The sequence below is a fragment of the Malaclemys terrapin genome, chromosome 2 (genome assembly GCF_027887155.1).
Source record: "Malaclemys terrapin pileata isolate rMalTer1 chromosome 2, rMalTer1.hap1, whole genome shotgun sequence".
Classification (NCBI taxonomy): domain Eukaryota; kingdom Metazoa; phylum Chordata; order Testudines; family Emydidae; genus Malaclemys; species Malaclemys terrapin.
This window is the reverse complement of record NC_071506.1, coordinates 268,428,645-268,444,157: the sequence shown is the minus strand read 5'-3', so window position 1 is coordinate 268,444,157 and position 15,513 is coordinate 268,428,645. Positions and strand designations below refer to the sequence as shown.

At 41.8% G+C, this 15,513-nt stretch overlaps 1 protein-coding gene across 2 annotated transcripts in view; it reads left to right on the top strand.

Moving 5' to 3' along the window:
• Window positions 1–15,513, top strand: part of RBM33 (RNA binding motif protein 33) — a 155,578-nt gene that overhangs the window by 92,851 nt on the left and 47,214 nt on the right. For both annotated transcript variants that reach the window (XM_054021129.1, XM_054021127.1), the window contains exons 14-15: window positions 867–1,154; window positions 11,652–12,293. In XM_054021129.1, the coding sequence (XP_053877104.1) occupies window positions 867–1,154; window positions 11,652–12,293 (930 nt within the window). The remainder of the gene's footprint in view (window positions 1–866; window positions 1,155–11,651; window positions 12,294–15,513) is intronic.

Sequence of the window (15,513 nt, the reverse complement as noted above, 5' to 3'; positions counted from 1 at the left end):
TATTCCTTCTCCTCTTACTCTGTCCCCTTCATTCACTCATCCTCTCCTCTTTCCTTCCTCATTTATTCAATATCCTATGTTTATAACCACATCCCCTCCACCTCTGTCTCCCCCTTGACTTATTGTCTTTCCCTCTTCCCTATTCGCCTCCTCTTCTCACTCACTGTGTGAAAGAAAGAGACAGAGACAGTGCCCTCTCATGCTAAGAAGCTAGAGATCATGGATGTTTGGGAGGGTGGAGTAGGGGGAGGGTTGTAGGGTCAAATGTAAAGCTGTGATTGGGGTTGGGGAGCCTAGTGCTTCAGCAATGAGGAATCTGTGCTTGACGACCTCTCCATAGCACTGCTGACTAGGCGTCCTGGTGCACCATCAAGCAGTGCCATGGGGGATCCCTTGTTACTCTGATTACTCCAATGCAGAGAAGTTTTGCCCCATTTCCTTCTGTCCCTCCTCCCTTCGCCCATTCACTTGGTTGGTGGGGGATCCAAGGCATAGTACCTTGGCTAATCTGGATATAGCTCAGAGCAGTTATACTGATCAAACAGTCACTCTTTGGGCTTATTTTCGAAATGGTGTATATGTGAGAGAAGTCTTAAGTTTTGCTGTTTAAAGAAACCTAAAGATATGTGGTAGAACTGAGAAAATTTCAGCAAGAGGACACTTTTAAACACTTAGTCCACAAAAGTTAGTGGGTATTTTACTAAAAAGCTATATTGAAAATGCAATTGTCCTCTGAAGAGTTAGTGCCAATTTTGGAGACTAAATGTTAGTCCTGCTTGAAGTGGAAATCTCAACATAACCTGAACTCTGAAATGGCTACCAAGGCCTCCATATTATATATGTATGTTGTCTTTTGCCTCTGTCAGAGTACACCAACACAGAACATGGTCAAGCGTCCGAATCAGCAGCTACAGTCAACTGCTTCAAGAAATAGCAACTTGCGTGAATTACCAATAGCACCTTCGCATGCTATTGAGATTAGTAACAACCGGCGAACCGCTGCACCTGCTGCGCAGGTGAAACCCATTACCAGCACAACACCTGCTACAAGATCTGTAGTAGGTGTTGGGAGCCCACATGGAAGGACTGAAATGAAAGCTAGAGCAGTCGTGCCAGTGGTCCAAACTAAAGTAGAAGTAAAATCTGAACCAGAGGTAAGGGAGATTTTCCATTAATGTTAAATGGCTGTTTGTAGTACATGCATTTCTATTTCTTAATGTAACCGGTTGCTATATAGGTACAGATAAGAAATACCTGCAAAACATACCTGTATGGTGCTGCTAAGTAGGAAGTCATGGCCAAAAGTTAAAACATTGGCTAATCTATTCACCTTTCTTAAAAGAATAAGTTTATACATTTGCTACTCTGATTTGTGGAGTATAAACTCACCTATATGCACCCATGTGCTACACTTCATTACCACTAGGTGTCCCACTTCCAGGTTGCACTCTCCTCGTAGTGTTGTCAGAAGGGGAGAAGGGGATTAGCTGCAAGCTCCTCCCAGGAGAGGGGTCCAGGTCTTGAAGGTTGGAAGGGCTGGGTGACTCAGTTTTGGGAGGTAAGGGAACTACTCCTACAAAAGTTGGGGACAGGTAGCCTACTTGATTTGGGGCATCCTGCTTTGGTATATGATGTGGTTAAAGTAGGAACAGCTACTGAATGAGGAAAGGAAGAGAAGAAGGAGGAGGACACTGAATAGGAATGAATCAGACTTAAAGTTGCTTCAGAGATGGTATGGGCAGGACATTGCTGACCTGAAATCTGGTGTGGAGGTGAAAGTATCTGAGAGAACCACAGCGAGTGACATGGAGCTAAATGAGGCTGGAGTAGGGCTAGCAGCAGCAGTGCTTCTCTTCCCTTGCCTCAGGTCCTGCAGCTTCCCATATCCGACTAAGAGGCCTCTGGGTCCAACCAGCTCCCTGCTGCTCAGTTTAGGTTTTCTCATAAGAACTGCCATACTAGGTCAGACCAGTAGTCCGTCTAGCCCAGTGGCCAGTACCAGAGCTTCAGTGCAGTTTTGGATAGCTCCATTCCTGTCTTCCCCTCCTGGCTTCTGGCATTTAGAGGTTTAGGGTCACCCAGAGTATGGGGTTATCCCTGGCCGTCTTAGGTAATAGTCATTGATGGACTTGTCCTCCTTGAACTTGTCTAGTTCTTTTTTTAACCCAGTTACATTTTTGGCTATTACAATATCCCATAGCAATGAGTTCCACATATTAATACCACCAGATACTACTTTCTCAGCAATACCTATCCCTATCTAATACTTCATCTTCCAACCTGGTTCCTTACTGCTCATCACTTCCTCCCCAGTCTTGTGAATAAGACAGCCACCAGATCCCTCCATTCCTCTTTTTTTCCATTTTCTACTCTCTCAAATGAGACCCAAATGACTTCCAAACATGGCTTCCCAGTCCAGCCAATCTCCTCCAAGTCCTGGAGACCTGATGATAAGCTGCAGTTGAGCCATCCCCTCAGGCACCTCTTCTGCTGATGGAGCGGATACTCGTCCTACATCTCATCTGGAGGAAATATAAAATATTTTGTTTTTATTATTTTCCGTTTTGAAAAAAGTTGCTATTTAATTTGCCAGGACCCCCCAAGAGTGTGAGGTATGTCTGTACTCTGAACCTCACTCAGGTCTTGATCCTGAATGCTGCTGTGTGTGGATCCTTACCCCTGTATGGAACTCCATTGAAGCAGGGGGGCTCCCCATGGTCACAGGGAGTCCTCTTGTTTGGAGCAGTTTGCAGGATTGGGCCCTTAATGTTGACCGCTATGAGACACTGTATCTACATGATGGTTAAATGACTGTTACAATTTTCAAATGTCAAGTCATTCCAAGCAGAGCCACAAATCCTTCATGTTAAGTTAGCTATGAACCCCTCTGTCTCAAACACCAGGTTTCTTTTAAGAACTTCTTCTTTTAAGTTGCTGGTGATTAGCTCCTCTTCTTTTTCTTGAATTAGTTATGATCATCTCTCATTTCCACAAATGAAACGTGCAGTTATCGGTATTTAACTTCCTGTGCACTTATTCATCATCAGGAATAAAAACCCCTTGGTTCAGCTTTTCAAGAGGTCACTTATTTAACTTTGCTCTTTAGTTTCAGCAGATACTAAAGGTTTTTTCCTTTTCATATCAGTTCCTCATAGAAGAATCTAAAAGTAACAGAAAATAACACAGATCTTGGGGAAAATTCTGCATCTTTCAGGCCAGTAAGAAAGGTGATAAAGATTATAAGCTTGTTACATATAGTTACAGGCTTCCTCTCTCCAGTTAAATATGAATTAACTCCAAAATGTATACATTAGTCATTGTCTTTTGTTACTGTCTTTGACTGGGTGTTCCCTACAAGACAAGACAGAGCAGCCTTCTTGTCCCCTCAGATTTAATTTAAATAAATCCCTGTAAACTTTTGTATGTTCTAAGATTAGGCCTTACCTATCTGAAACTTTAGTCTCACAGAACTTCTGTATCCCTTATCTTTTTGTGGGTGCTTCAAAACTTTATTTGGAAGCAATTTCTGAAACTTTCTGTTCATGTAACTTGCAGAAAGCTTTTTTTTTTTTTTTTTGGTCCTGGAACAGAGGAAGTGTCTCCTTGTAATTCCCAGTAGAACCCATCACAGTAAGTGCGGGAAGATGCTCAACAATTAACTGAGACGCTAATAGAAAATGGGGCTTAGAAAGCAGCAACAATTCACATACTATACCATATTAACAAATGTGTCCTTTCAACCTCACCACAGTTTTGTACATCCTGTGCATTAAATCAGTACATAACTTCTATTTACCTGTAGTGGGATACTTCTGCGCTCTTTTTTTTTTAAGTTGTGTTCCGATAATTCTCTTTAGGGCAGACCTGTACAGAACTCTCTCTGGTGCAGTCATTTTTCCATATTTTTCTTTTCTTTCAATAATTTCACTCTGTCCGCTTCTTTACCTTTATGGTGTTAATGAAGAGTGAGGAAATGTTCTCTTCTCTTGTCATATTGTTGCATTGCTCATAAACGGCAAAGCCACAGATTAGTTACGCAGGTCATTTTTCAAGTGTGTAAGAGCTGAAAAACTAAATTATTGGGACTATTTCTTGCGTCCCTCTTTCTCTAAAGCCAGCGGCCTTATTTACTAGGGATCCTACTAGGGATCAGAAGGAGCCCTACAAACATCCAAATATGACCTCATATAGATTTTGGCGGTATTTTAAAAGTTTGCAGCTCTGCAGGACTAGAAGCAAGTGCTGGGTCCCACTGAGAAATTGGGAATCTACTCTTCCCATAGCATAAAGCTCCTCTTTGTAGCCCTGCTACAGGGCTGCAAAATAGAATTTTTAAAAAATGGATTGATATGTCTATGTATAGAAAAACTATTACTGTGTTATGCTTATAAGAAGCACACGGGATCTTTTTCAGGAGAAAAGGAAATACGCCGCGTTTATTGAAGATACAGCAATTAGCATGTGCATTCTTTCTCTCCCACTTCTTCCCTCCCCCCACGCCAGTTGATGTTAGAGTCCAGATCAATCCAGTGGCCAGCTAGGCTGATCACGGGTAGGGAGGAGCCGGGTTCCGTCAGTCACGACACGATGCTCCAGGGAAGTCTTGGCAGGACAAACCCAAAGTTTCATGGCAAGGCACCCTGTTTATATAGTGATTTTCCTTCATTGGGACCAATGAGTTTTGCACTGTCATGCTGTAATTAATTGTTGTTTGACGAGTACTTGTTTCCTATTCATCCTGAGCCACAGACAGGTGTGATTTTTGGGAGTGAAATTGGGGAGAAGTAAACTGGTGTAATTTTTCTAAAGGGCTCAGAGTTGGTCTAATTCTGCTCATGTTGAAATCAATTAAATAGGAACAAAATTAGACCAATATTGAGCACATTTGAAAATCCCATCCCACCCTTATTCTTGCAGGTGAATTAAAACAAAGAAAAATGTTTATTTTAAACTATTTAGGGCAATTCGAGTGTTAGAACTCAGACCTGGGGAGATGAACTAATAATCAGAGGGTAGGTGAAGCCATCAAAGCTGCATTTTAAATGTATGATATTATTTTAAAAAGTATAATTGGGATATTACTGCCAACTGTATATATAAGCAACTTGCAAAATTCCATTCTTCTGGGCCAAGTAATTACTTCTAAAGGAACTCTAAACTCTATTAAAATCAGTCATCACTATAAAGGGCAGAGAAATGAATTTTGTGGATGGGCTGGAAAATTTTCACAACAGTTTTGCAAGGCTGGCAATATATGAAATAAAGGAGCCTTATTAATTTGTGAGCTGCACAAAGAAAAGTTTTCTTTGCCTCTGTTAAAATAAAGCATTAATTTCTCTCGATAAATCTTTCCCTCAAAGTGGGAAAACGGGCTAACTTCCTGTTCTATGTGGTCATTTTTGGTCTCTTTTCAATTTTGTATAGGCTTTGGTTTCCAGATTTAGGAGTGTTTTCCTCCTATTTTGTTTGAAGGTTGTTTGATTAGAGGACTTTTTTCATCATTTCTTTTTCCTAGTTCATCCTGTTAATTTCTTGTTAAAGAGAGAGGACTGAAGGAGGACAATGCACTTCTTCAAAAGCAACATATCTCGTTATTTTTCATTCTCTGTTTTTTGGTATAAGTAAGATGTTTTAAGACCTGCATCCTGTGGGATGCACCCACCTCTTCAGAGGCTAAGAGCCTATCATCAAGGCTGTCATAAGAAACCTGAAGTTCATTTCAGATCTTTGGGTTATAGCTCATCAAGCGTCAGACCGTCAGCATTTTGATTTGGGGTAAACTTGAATTTAAAACAGATGACTTGACTTTCATGCCTATGTGTTCTGTTCCCATCTCTGACACATACTTGCCTTTTTTCTTTGGACAAATTACTTAACCTCTCTGTGACTGATACTCCATCGGTATAAAGGGAATAATAGTACTTTGAGTGATTGTACACGTGATTCCACTCATGGTGTTCATTTACGTGAAATTGGATTTTTCTGGCTATCCGAGTCCATTGGGGCTGCTCCTATACCCTCCTCAACCCACCCAAGGTCATAAAAGGCAGAGCAGACCCCACCATCACTCAGCTCCTTCTTATCGCTGGTGCGCAGTGTCTGCCTGCTTCTCTGCGACGCTGTTACAGTTAGTGTTAATGACTAATTAGTTAGTTAGTTAGGTAGTTAATTACTTTCCGGTTGCCCATTGGTATTAAAAAGATCATTTTTACTAATTCTTCATAGACAGTAGGCTCTGAGTGTCCTCCTCAGTACTGTGTCTTGAGTTGGTATGGCAGAAATTGAATCTCTGGTTTGACATGCCCCTCTTGTGATGGGCAGTCTTAAGTACCTTTATTTAGACAAGGAGCATATCCCTAACTGTTGATTCTTCTGCCGCTGTCTTTCCAAGTGGACTCCAAAGGCAAGGGATGCCTACCTAAAGTTATCCTGGAGCGTTCCATGAAAGCCTATTCAGAGGAGGATGTAGCGAAGGCTCACTCCTCTCTCCATTCCTGCTCAGCAAGTGCCACAACAAACTGTTGTTCCTTCCCAAGCTCCAGGGCTAAGATGTCTAAGAGACTGCAGTTGTCGACTTCAAGAAGGGATTGAAAGGAACCATGCTCCAGAGACAAAACATCGGTCTCCCTCTGTGGGACCCTTAGAACAGAGATGCAAGAATCCACATATTACATTGTCTCAAGGTCTGCATTCAAAGGGCTGCAAATGGCCTAACATGGGTGCCTCTGGAGCCTCATTACCAGGTATGAAAAAAGTGCCTGTGGTACTAGCTAAATCTGCTGCCTGCCTTCAGCATCAGTTCTTGTAATCTTGGTATGCAGCTCCCACATTACTAGCCTTTTTGGTGCCTATGGCCTGTTCATCACCAAGTGACATATCTGTGAGCCAGTACCAGAGTTTTCCCTGTTGGAGCATACGATCTCAAAATGCTAACTAAGCCTTCAGTCACTGAAATCATGGTACCGCATAGAGCTGTTGAGACATTGGGTGTCATCTACTTTTCCTGCTCAGGGTGGGACCCTCAGGGTGGGACCCTTCCATCTCACAGGATCCTAGAGCTTGAGAGCCAGCCTGAGCCCTAACTTCTACACTGCAGTTAAACAGCCCTTCAGCCCGAGCCCCGCGAACCCAAGTCAGCTGTCATGGACTAGCCACTGGTTTTTAATTGCAGTGTACACATAACCTAGGGGACTTGATCTGTTCAGCAGAAAAGTCTGCTCCTCTACCAGTCTCCAGATGTACATAGTCATTTTTCTGGAAGCATCTAGTAATTGGCAATCTACACCGGGACACATTGTCTTAGTTTATGGAAAGACTCATGCAGAACCATGGAAGAATTAAGGTCCATTGTGCTAAAGGGAAATCTAATAGCTGGGATTTCCTTGCTGGCTGCTTTTGAATGTATCTGATCTATCTACATACAGCATGATCACATCAGCAGTGATGCAAAGAGCCTTCTTTCATCAGGAATACCCAGGTAGGCCCAGTGTAGACATCTCACCCCTCTTCAGCTACAGTGCACTTAACATCTTCCTCTTGACAGGAGGCTTCATGCCACAGTTGAAAGTCTGGCAGAACCTTTGGAGAAACTCTGCCCTCAGCCTCCTTCTGGCAACTACCTTTTTTTCAAGAAGCTGGGACTAGGAGCATCACTGCTGAGAGATTGTCAGCATTGGGTATTGCATACAATTCCAGTTCCTTCCTCCCATCTTCCCCATCCACACCTCTCATGAGATACTGTTGAAGAAAGAGATGGACCCTGTCCTGCATTTTTGAGGAGCAGAAAAGGTACCCTTAGAATTCAGAGGCAGGGGGCTTTGTTCCCATTATTTTCTCATTCCAAAGAAGGGGGCTTGAGGAGCTATTCTGAACCTTCGATATCTCAAGAACATACGTTTTACTAAGAACATGATGCATTTCCTGTGAGCTGGAACATCTCACTAGCAGTACAGGATCCTGCCCATTGGACTTTCCACAGTACCATGTGTGTTCACCAAATACTTGACAGTTGTACCAGCTCTCTTAAGGAGGCAAGAGATACAGGTTTATGCATATCCTATTAATGTGTTGATCCGAGGAAGATCATTACATCAGGTCATCAACTCAGTTCAAGTAATCTTAAATCTTTTTGCTGCAGTAGGACTGAGTCAATAGACAAATATCCACTCTTTCTCTCACACAAAGCATAGAGTTCATAGAAGCCATCTTAAATTCCAGGTCACTGAAAGCCTGTCTCCCACAAGAAGGATTTCAAATTAGAATAGACTTTATCAACCAACTTTAAGCTACCCCAAAGATGTCACCGTGAGCATGCTTTAAACTTCTAGGATACAGGGCTTCATGCACCTGGGTGATGCAGTTCACCAAACTTTGCCTGTGATCCATGCAAGGGTGGTTGAAATCAGTGTATCTAATCGGAAGACACTGCATGAACATGTTGGTCCCAGTCCCACAAGAAGTCTCCTCCTCATTAAACTGGTGGAAAGACCCACATCCCTATGCAATGGAGTACCCTTCTCTGTATCTTTGCCGACAACGATTCTTCTGCTAAGGGATGGGAGAGCTCGTCTAGATCACCTACAAACACAGAGCCTTTGTTCCTCTCAAGATGCTCACCTGGACTTCAGCATCCTGGAACTCAGAGCCATCCATCTGGAATGAATAACATTCCTGCCTCTGCTCCAGCAATCCCCAATCCAGGTGCTGAGAGACAACACCACAGCTACGCAGTATGTCAGCCAATAAGGAGGAGCCAGGTCATCTCCACTCTTGTCAGGAGCCCGTTCCAATCTGTATTTGTCACCAGATCACACTGATGACCCTGCATTTTCCAGGAGTTCAGAACTTACTAACAGATCACTTCAGCAGACAGTTCTCAGACATCCATGAGAGGAGGATCAAGAACCCAGTGTCTCAGAGCATCTTTTGCAAGTGAGGATACCCCTTAATGTACCGATTTTGCCACAGTCAAGAACAAGAAACTCCAAGTGTTCTGCACCAGAGGGTGCTCTAGACTAAACACGTTGTTAGTGCCTTTCTTATCCTGTTACTCTGTGACAGATGTAAGTCCTCCCATCTGTCACCATGATACGAAGGGTCCAGCGTAGTCTGAAGCAGGATGCTGGACTGAAGATCAGGATAGCTCCGACATGGGCCAGGCAGGTCTGATATTCATATCTGGTGGATTTTTTGTTATACTTCCCTATTGTGTTGGCTGCTCTGCCCAACAGTCTCACAGAACAATGGTTGGCTCCTACGCCCAGACTTGTCATTGTTACGTTTGACAGCTGTGATGTTGGCTGGCTGACCCACTGAAAGAAGCAGTTCAGCTGAAGTTCAGAAAATTCTGCTCCAAAGCAAGAAGGTCTCAACTAGACTGACATATATCAAAGTGGAAGAGAGAGTTTTTATTCAAGTTCCTCCCACCCCCACCCCAGTTTGGAAGCCCCCACAGTCTTCAGACTTCAATATAGTATTAGCAAGGTTGATAGATTCCCCCTTTGAGCCTTTAGCAAGCAGTTCCCTATCCCATTATCAATGAAGGCTGCCTTTTCAGTAGCTATTACATCAGCTTGAAGGGTAGGGGAGATGTATGTCCCCTGATAGTTTTATAAGGATAGGCTTAGGGTTAGGTATCATCCCAAGTTCCTGCCAAAAGTTGTTTGAGTTCCATATTAAACTAATTTATTTATCTCCCAGTTTTGGTTGGGCTGTTCTGCAGTCATTGGTTAAACAGAATTCCTAATACCCGCCTCCAAACAGACAACTACTTGTTAGTCATCAGGAGTGGAATCCATGTGGACAATCACTCAAAGAAAGAAAGAACAGTTACTTATCTTTTGGTAACAGTGTTTTTTTCAAAATGTGTTGTCCACATGGATTCCATGATTCCCTACTGCTCCAGAGTCTTACTTCTCTGAATTGGAGAAGGAACCGGGGGGTATTTGCACCCATTCTACCTCTTATGCCCTTGACCGGGGTGTAGGCTCAAAGACATCTAGGACACGGGTACGGCCCTAATGAACACTACTTGCTACAATAATTCAATCTCACATGCATACCCATATTTGAATCTGCATGGACAGTACATCTCAAAGAACCAGTATGGTAAGTAACCATTCTTTACTGGACACACAGATTGTTTGTGAAATACTTTAGTATCTTTTTATGGAAGACTTTACTAAAATGCAATGTATTATTATTTGATGAAAGCCTAATCTTATTTTATTTGACAAATATATCTGGTAAGTATAGCCTAAAATCAGAATGATCTGTTCATTGAAATAGTAAATTCATTATATAGCGTGTTTTATAGGCAGATTGCTTTAAAAACAATCTTAAATCCATTTAAAATGGAATCTAATTTCATCAGGTATATTTTGTAATAAAATATGTACATCCTGTTGAAGCAGCTATCTCAAAAGCAATCTGGATCTTTTTTTCATGAAGATGGGCATCTACATTTCTTTAACTGTAAAAAGCAACAGAGGGTCCTGTGGCACCTTTAAGACTAACAGAAGTATTGGGAGCATAAGCTTTCGTGGGTAAGAACCTCACTTCTTCAGATGCAAGTAATGGAAATTTCCAGAGACAGGTATAAATCAGTATGGAGATAACTAGGTTAGCTCAATCAGTGAGGGTGAACTAACTTCGTTATCTCCATACTGATTTATACCTGCCTCTGGAAATTTCCATTACTTGCATCTGAAGAAGTGAGGTTCTTACCCACGAAAGCTTATGCTCCCAATACTTCTGTTAGTCTTAAAGGTGCCACAGGACCCTCTGTTGCTTTTTACAGATTCAGACTAACACGGCTACCCCTCTGATACTTGATTTCTTTAACTGTTCTCTGTTTCTTATAGCTTCCTATAAGGACACTTTCTGCCAAAGTTGCAGGACCTTTAGAAAGGTTATTTGACAGAGTATAATACTTTCAGAAAGGCTTAGGGATGGAATATTAAAGGCATTCTCTATATACCATTAATATTCCAACACTGCATGTGGCAACATTTTGATTCTGAGGAGAGTGCATGAGTTCAAGGTCAGAGAGATTGACTTGTGCTGTTCATTATAACCAATTATTGTGTGACAAATGAGTTTGAGATCAGGCTGAAAATTCTGTAAGAAAAATCAATAGTTCTAATCAGGGCCTTTCAGGTCATTTACCACCCTACCTTTTGTTAGTTTGTCAGAAGAGAGAAAGATAAAACCTGTGTGACAGTGGATTGCCTCTGTATTGTTACTTTCCATTTGAAACATATTTTGATATCTTGAATTATATTAATAGTTTAATTGGTTTCAGAAACTTCTACAAGAGTTCCGATTTATAAGACTTAATTTTTAGTATTTTGATAAGATTTCCAAACTAGCAATATAGTGGGCCCTCTTCTCTCTCTCCCCCTCCCCACTCCCCACAGGATGTAGTATATTTAATTCCTAAAACAGATTCAAGCTGCTTGTCTCTAATGAATAGCAAATCTTACTGGAAGATATGTCACTAATAGTTTTAGCACAATGTCGGGGTAATTTCAAAATCTCTTTTCAGAGTTATGCCATTATGACAACTTGTAAAATAATAACTTCATGTTAGCTTTGACTAAAATGGACATATTTCACTATTTCAGTAAATGCCTTTCCTGTCCTTTTTTTAGTTTCCCGATGAAGATGAAGAAACCAGATTATACCGTTTGAAGATAGAAGAACAGAAACGCCTAAGAGAAGAAATTCTGAAACAGAAGGAGCTGAGACGGCAGCAGCAGGCAGGTGCTAGAAAGAGAGAGTTACTTGAAAGACTTGCACAACAGCAGCAACAGCCTCCTAGTCAACAATCTTTCACACAGCAGGAAGAGGAATCATCAGAGTTTCCCACCAATGGAAACCCATTTATAGTCCATCCTGGTGCACAGGCCAGGCAAAATGTGAAAAATAGACTTCTTGTTAAAAAGCAAGACATGGTGGTTGCAAATATTCAGCCCAGACCCACAGATTTCATGCAAGATGGGGCTAATGTGCATTTTCAAGGACAGCAAGTGAAAACAGTGAAGCCTTTGAGACAGACTAGAACAGTACCACAAAGTCCGCTTCAGCCATCGCCAAAAGTATTACAAACAAAACCTGCTGCAACTACAGCATCGTTCACCCCAGGACAGACTGCTAGGGTGGCATCGATACAAGGAAGGCCTCAGGAACTGAAACCTGGTGTGAAAAGGACTGTCATGCAACGGGCAAACAGTGGTAGTGGAGATGGGCCCCATGTCGGCACCAAAGTGAGGGTGATTAAGTTGTCAGGAGGGGTAAGTTTCCAAGGCTCATCTATTTTTGTGTTGTTTTGTCATGGTCTGTTTTTGTGTGTTCTATTCAGTGCAATCCTAAAATAGGAAAAGAACGTATTTTGAAAAGACAACAGCAAATTCAACAGAACTCATAATCCATATTTCAGAAGATGATTTTCAGAGCTATAGAAGAGTTATTTTTAAAAAACTTGTAGGAACAGAGGTTTGCTGTAATACATTGCACTGGAGTGGGGTTACCATTAAGTTTACATCACTGTTTCCTGAATAATATCTACTCATTTTGGATGCTTGTAACTTGAACCTAAAAATTCTTCACTTGTGAATCTTTGCATAGAGCAGCAGTTCTCAAACTTTAGCAACCCGATGACCCCCATTTTGATTTAAAAATTTTTGCAGACCCCTAAATCCCTCGCTCATAGAATATCAGGGCTAGAAGGGACCTCACGAGGTCATCTAGTCCAACCCCCTGCTCAAAGCAGTACCAACCCCTAACTAAATCCCCAAATCCCTAAATGGCCCCCTCAAGGATTGAACTCACAATCCTGGGTTTAGCAGACCAATCTATCCCTCCCCCCAAGTCCTACCCTCTCTCCTCCCAACTCCAGCCCTTCCCCTTAAGGTCCCATCCCTGCTCCACCCTTGCCCCTCCTCTTCCCCGCCTCTTTCTGCCCCGTCCCCCGAGCGCACCCCGTCCCCGCCCATCCCCCTCCTTCCCTGTGCCTCCTGAACTCCACTGAACAGCTGTTCCACAGCATGCAGGAGGCACTGGGAGGGAGGTGGAGGAGTTAATCAGCCAGGCCAGCAGCCCCAGACATGATTTGCATGATTTCCCCCTGGAATACCCTCGCGGACCCCTTTAAGTTTAAGAAACCCTGGCATAGAGCATTTTGGTCCAGAAATGTTTTGATGTATGGGAGAAAAGAATTTGTGTGGCTATTTCTACGTTTGAGGGGTTACCAAAAAAAAAAGACAAGATCTATGCCCTGTCCATCGTGCAGTTGAAACCGTACTAGCAGCCAGTCATGTTTAAGCATGGCTGGAGCTAGCATAGTTGCTTGAACAGTGTGGGCAACCCTTTTTCCTTTGAGAACCACATTGCAAAAAACAGAATTTGGGAGAGTGGGAGAGGAAATTTTGTACTAGGGACTAGATTGAAAATGCCACCATTTCACTTGTGTCTAAATCAGATTTACTTCTCTTTTGACAAAGGGGTCTACATTGGCCCCTGAGCACTGGTGGTGGTCCTAGTAGCATTATATATTCACTACGTTTTTCTGTATTCATCCAGCAAGTATCTGTATCGGTGGTTTTCAACCTTTTTCATTTACGGACCCCTAAAAATTTTGAATGGAGGTGCAGCAGACCCCTTTGGAAATCTTAGACATAATCTGCAGACCTCCAGATGTCCACGGATCACAGATAGAAAACCACTGATCTATATTAAATTTGATTTTCTATTATTGAAAAAAATGGGAGTGCAGAATAAGATGAGAATTCAGAGGGTCTAACTACAGGATTTTCCCAGAGAGCTCTGGCCTCTGCTTTGCCTTGGGCAAAAATATTTAAATATAAAAATCTTTCTTTGCTGTGGTACCTTTTAGGAGAGGGGCAATCTGAAAGAAATCTCTACGCTAATTGAGGAAACCACTAGAACTGCACTGAGCAACAAGCAGGTGGACATACTGAGTGTGTTAGCAGAGGTTGAACAGGACCTCAGTTACAGAAGTTGTTTCTCACTCTTCTCTCAAAATCCGATTTTGTTAAATAATAGAATTTAGCAAATAAGTAGCCCAAAATGTAGTCTTAGGTGCTCAGATCCCTTGGTAATGAGCACAGTATACATGTGCAAAGGGAGACAGATATCACTCTTGGTGTTTTTAAAAGGGAAGAGGAAATTAAAATGCTAGAGAGACTTAAGTATTAAAAAAGAACAGGAGTACTTGTGGCACCTTAGAGACTAACAAATTTATTAGAGCATAAGCTTTCGTGGACTACAGCCCACTTCTTCGGATGCATATAGAATGGAACATATATTGTTGTCTTGACAACTCCCACCTGTTTATGCTCTCTGTATGTGTGTATATATATCTCCTCAATATATGTTCCATTCTATATGCATCCGAAGAAGTGGGCTGTAGTCCACAAAAGCTTATGCTCTAATAAATTTGTTAGTCTCTAAAGTGCCACAAGTATTCCTGTTCTTTTTGCGGATACAGACTAACACGGCTGCTACTCTGAAACCTGTCATTAAGTATTGAAGGTGACTACTTTTCATAAGGATTTTATTACATTACAAATAATTTCAAAGTGTTTCAAATTGTATAGTTACACGGTGACTGTAAACGTCCTCAACATCTTTTTAAAAGAAATATATTAGCATAATGGAAAGAATATGACTAATGAGGATCTGGTTAGAGTGGAGGATGACTTTCTTCAGACATTGGTAGTAACTTTAGTCCAGTAGAAGGAGTAAATACACCTTTACCTCGATATAACGCAACCCGATATAACACTAATTCAGATATAACGCAGTAAAGCAGTGCTCTGGGGGGGGCGGGGCTGTGCACTCTGGTGGATCAAAGCAAGTTCGCTATAACGCGGTTTCACCTATAACACAGTAAGATTTTTTTGGCTCCCAAGGACCGCATTATATCGAGGTAGAGGTGTACCAGAAGTTGTAGGTAATCTGTTCTGTTGGACTAAATAAAAATATAATCATGCTTTCAGGAAGCCCATTGGCCTGCAAGTAGTGTGACTGGCTTATTTTATTCTTGGTAATTCAACAAAAGCAATCGGGGCCCCAACTTTTCTTTTTATCTGGTAAAACAAAACATCAAGCTGCAACCCCAGCCACCAGTGCATAGAGGTCTCTAGGGTAAATGATTCAGTGCCCAGTGTTGCAAGTGTCATGAAACAGGTTTTTTTTTTTCTTAATGTTCTCTTTTTCCAGCAAACCATAAGTGACTTATTTTTTTACCGATTATACACTAAGGTTGCTTGCCATCAGATTTAGCCACATTAAATACACGTCATTCCTGCTGCATTGTATGCTATCTAGACTTGCTCTTGTCCCCTGAAAATTCAGTTCATATCTGCAGGATCATCAGCATAGAACAGGCTGTCTATGCATGGTATGTAGTTGCTTTTCCTTGCCACCATGGAATATTTGTTTTCTTTCAAACTATAGAAAAATGAAAGCCAGTGTTACCATTAGCTTTTT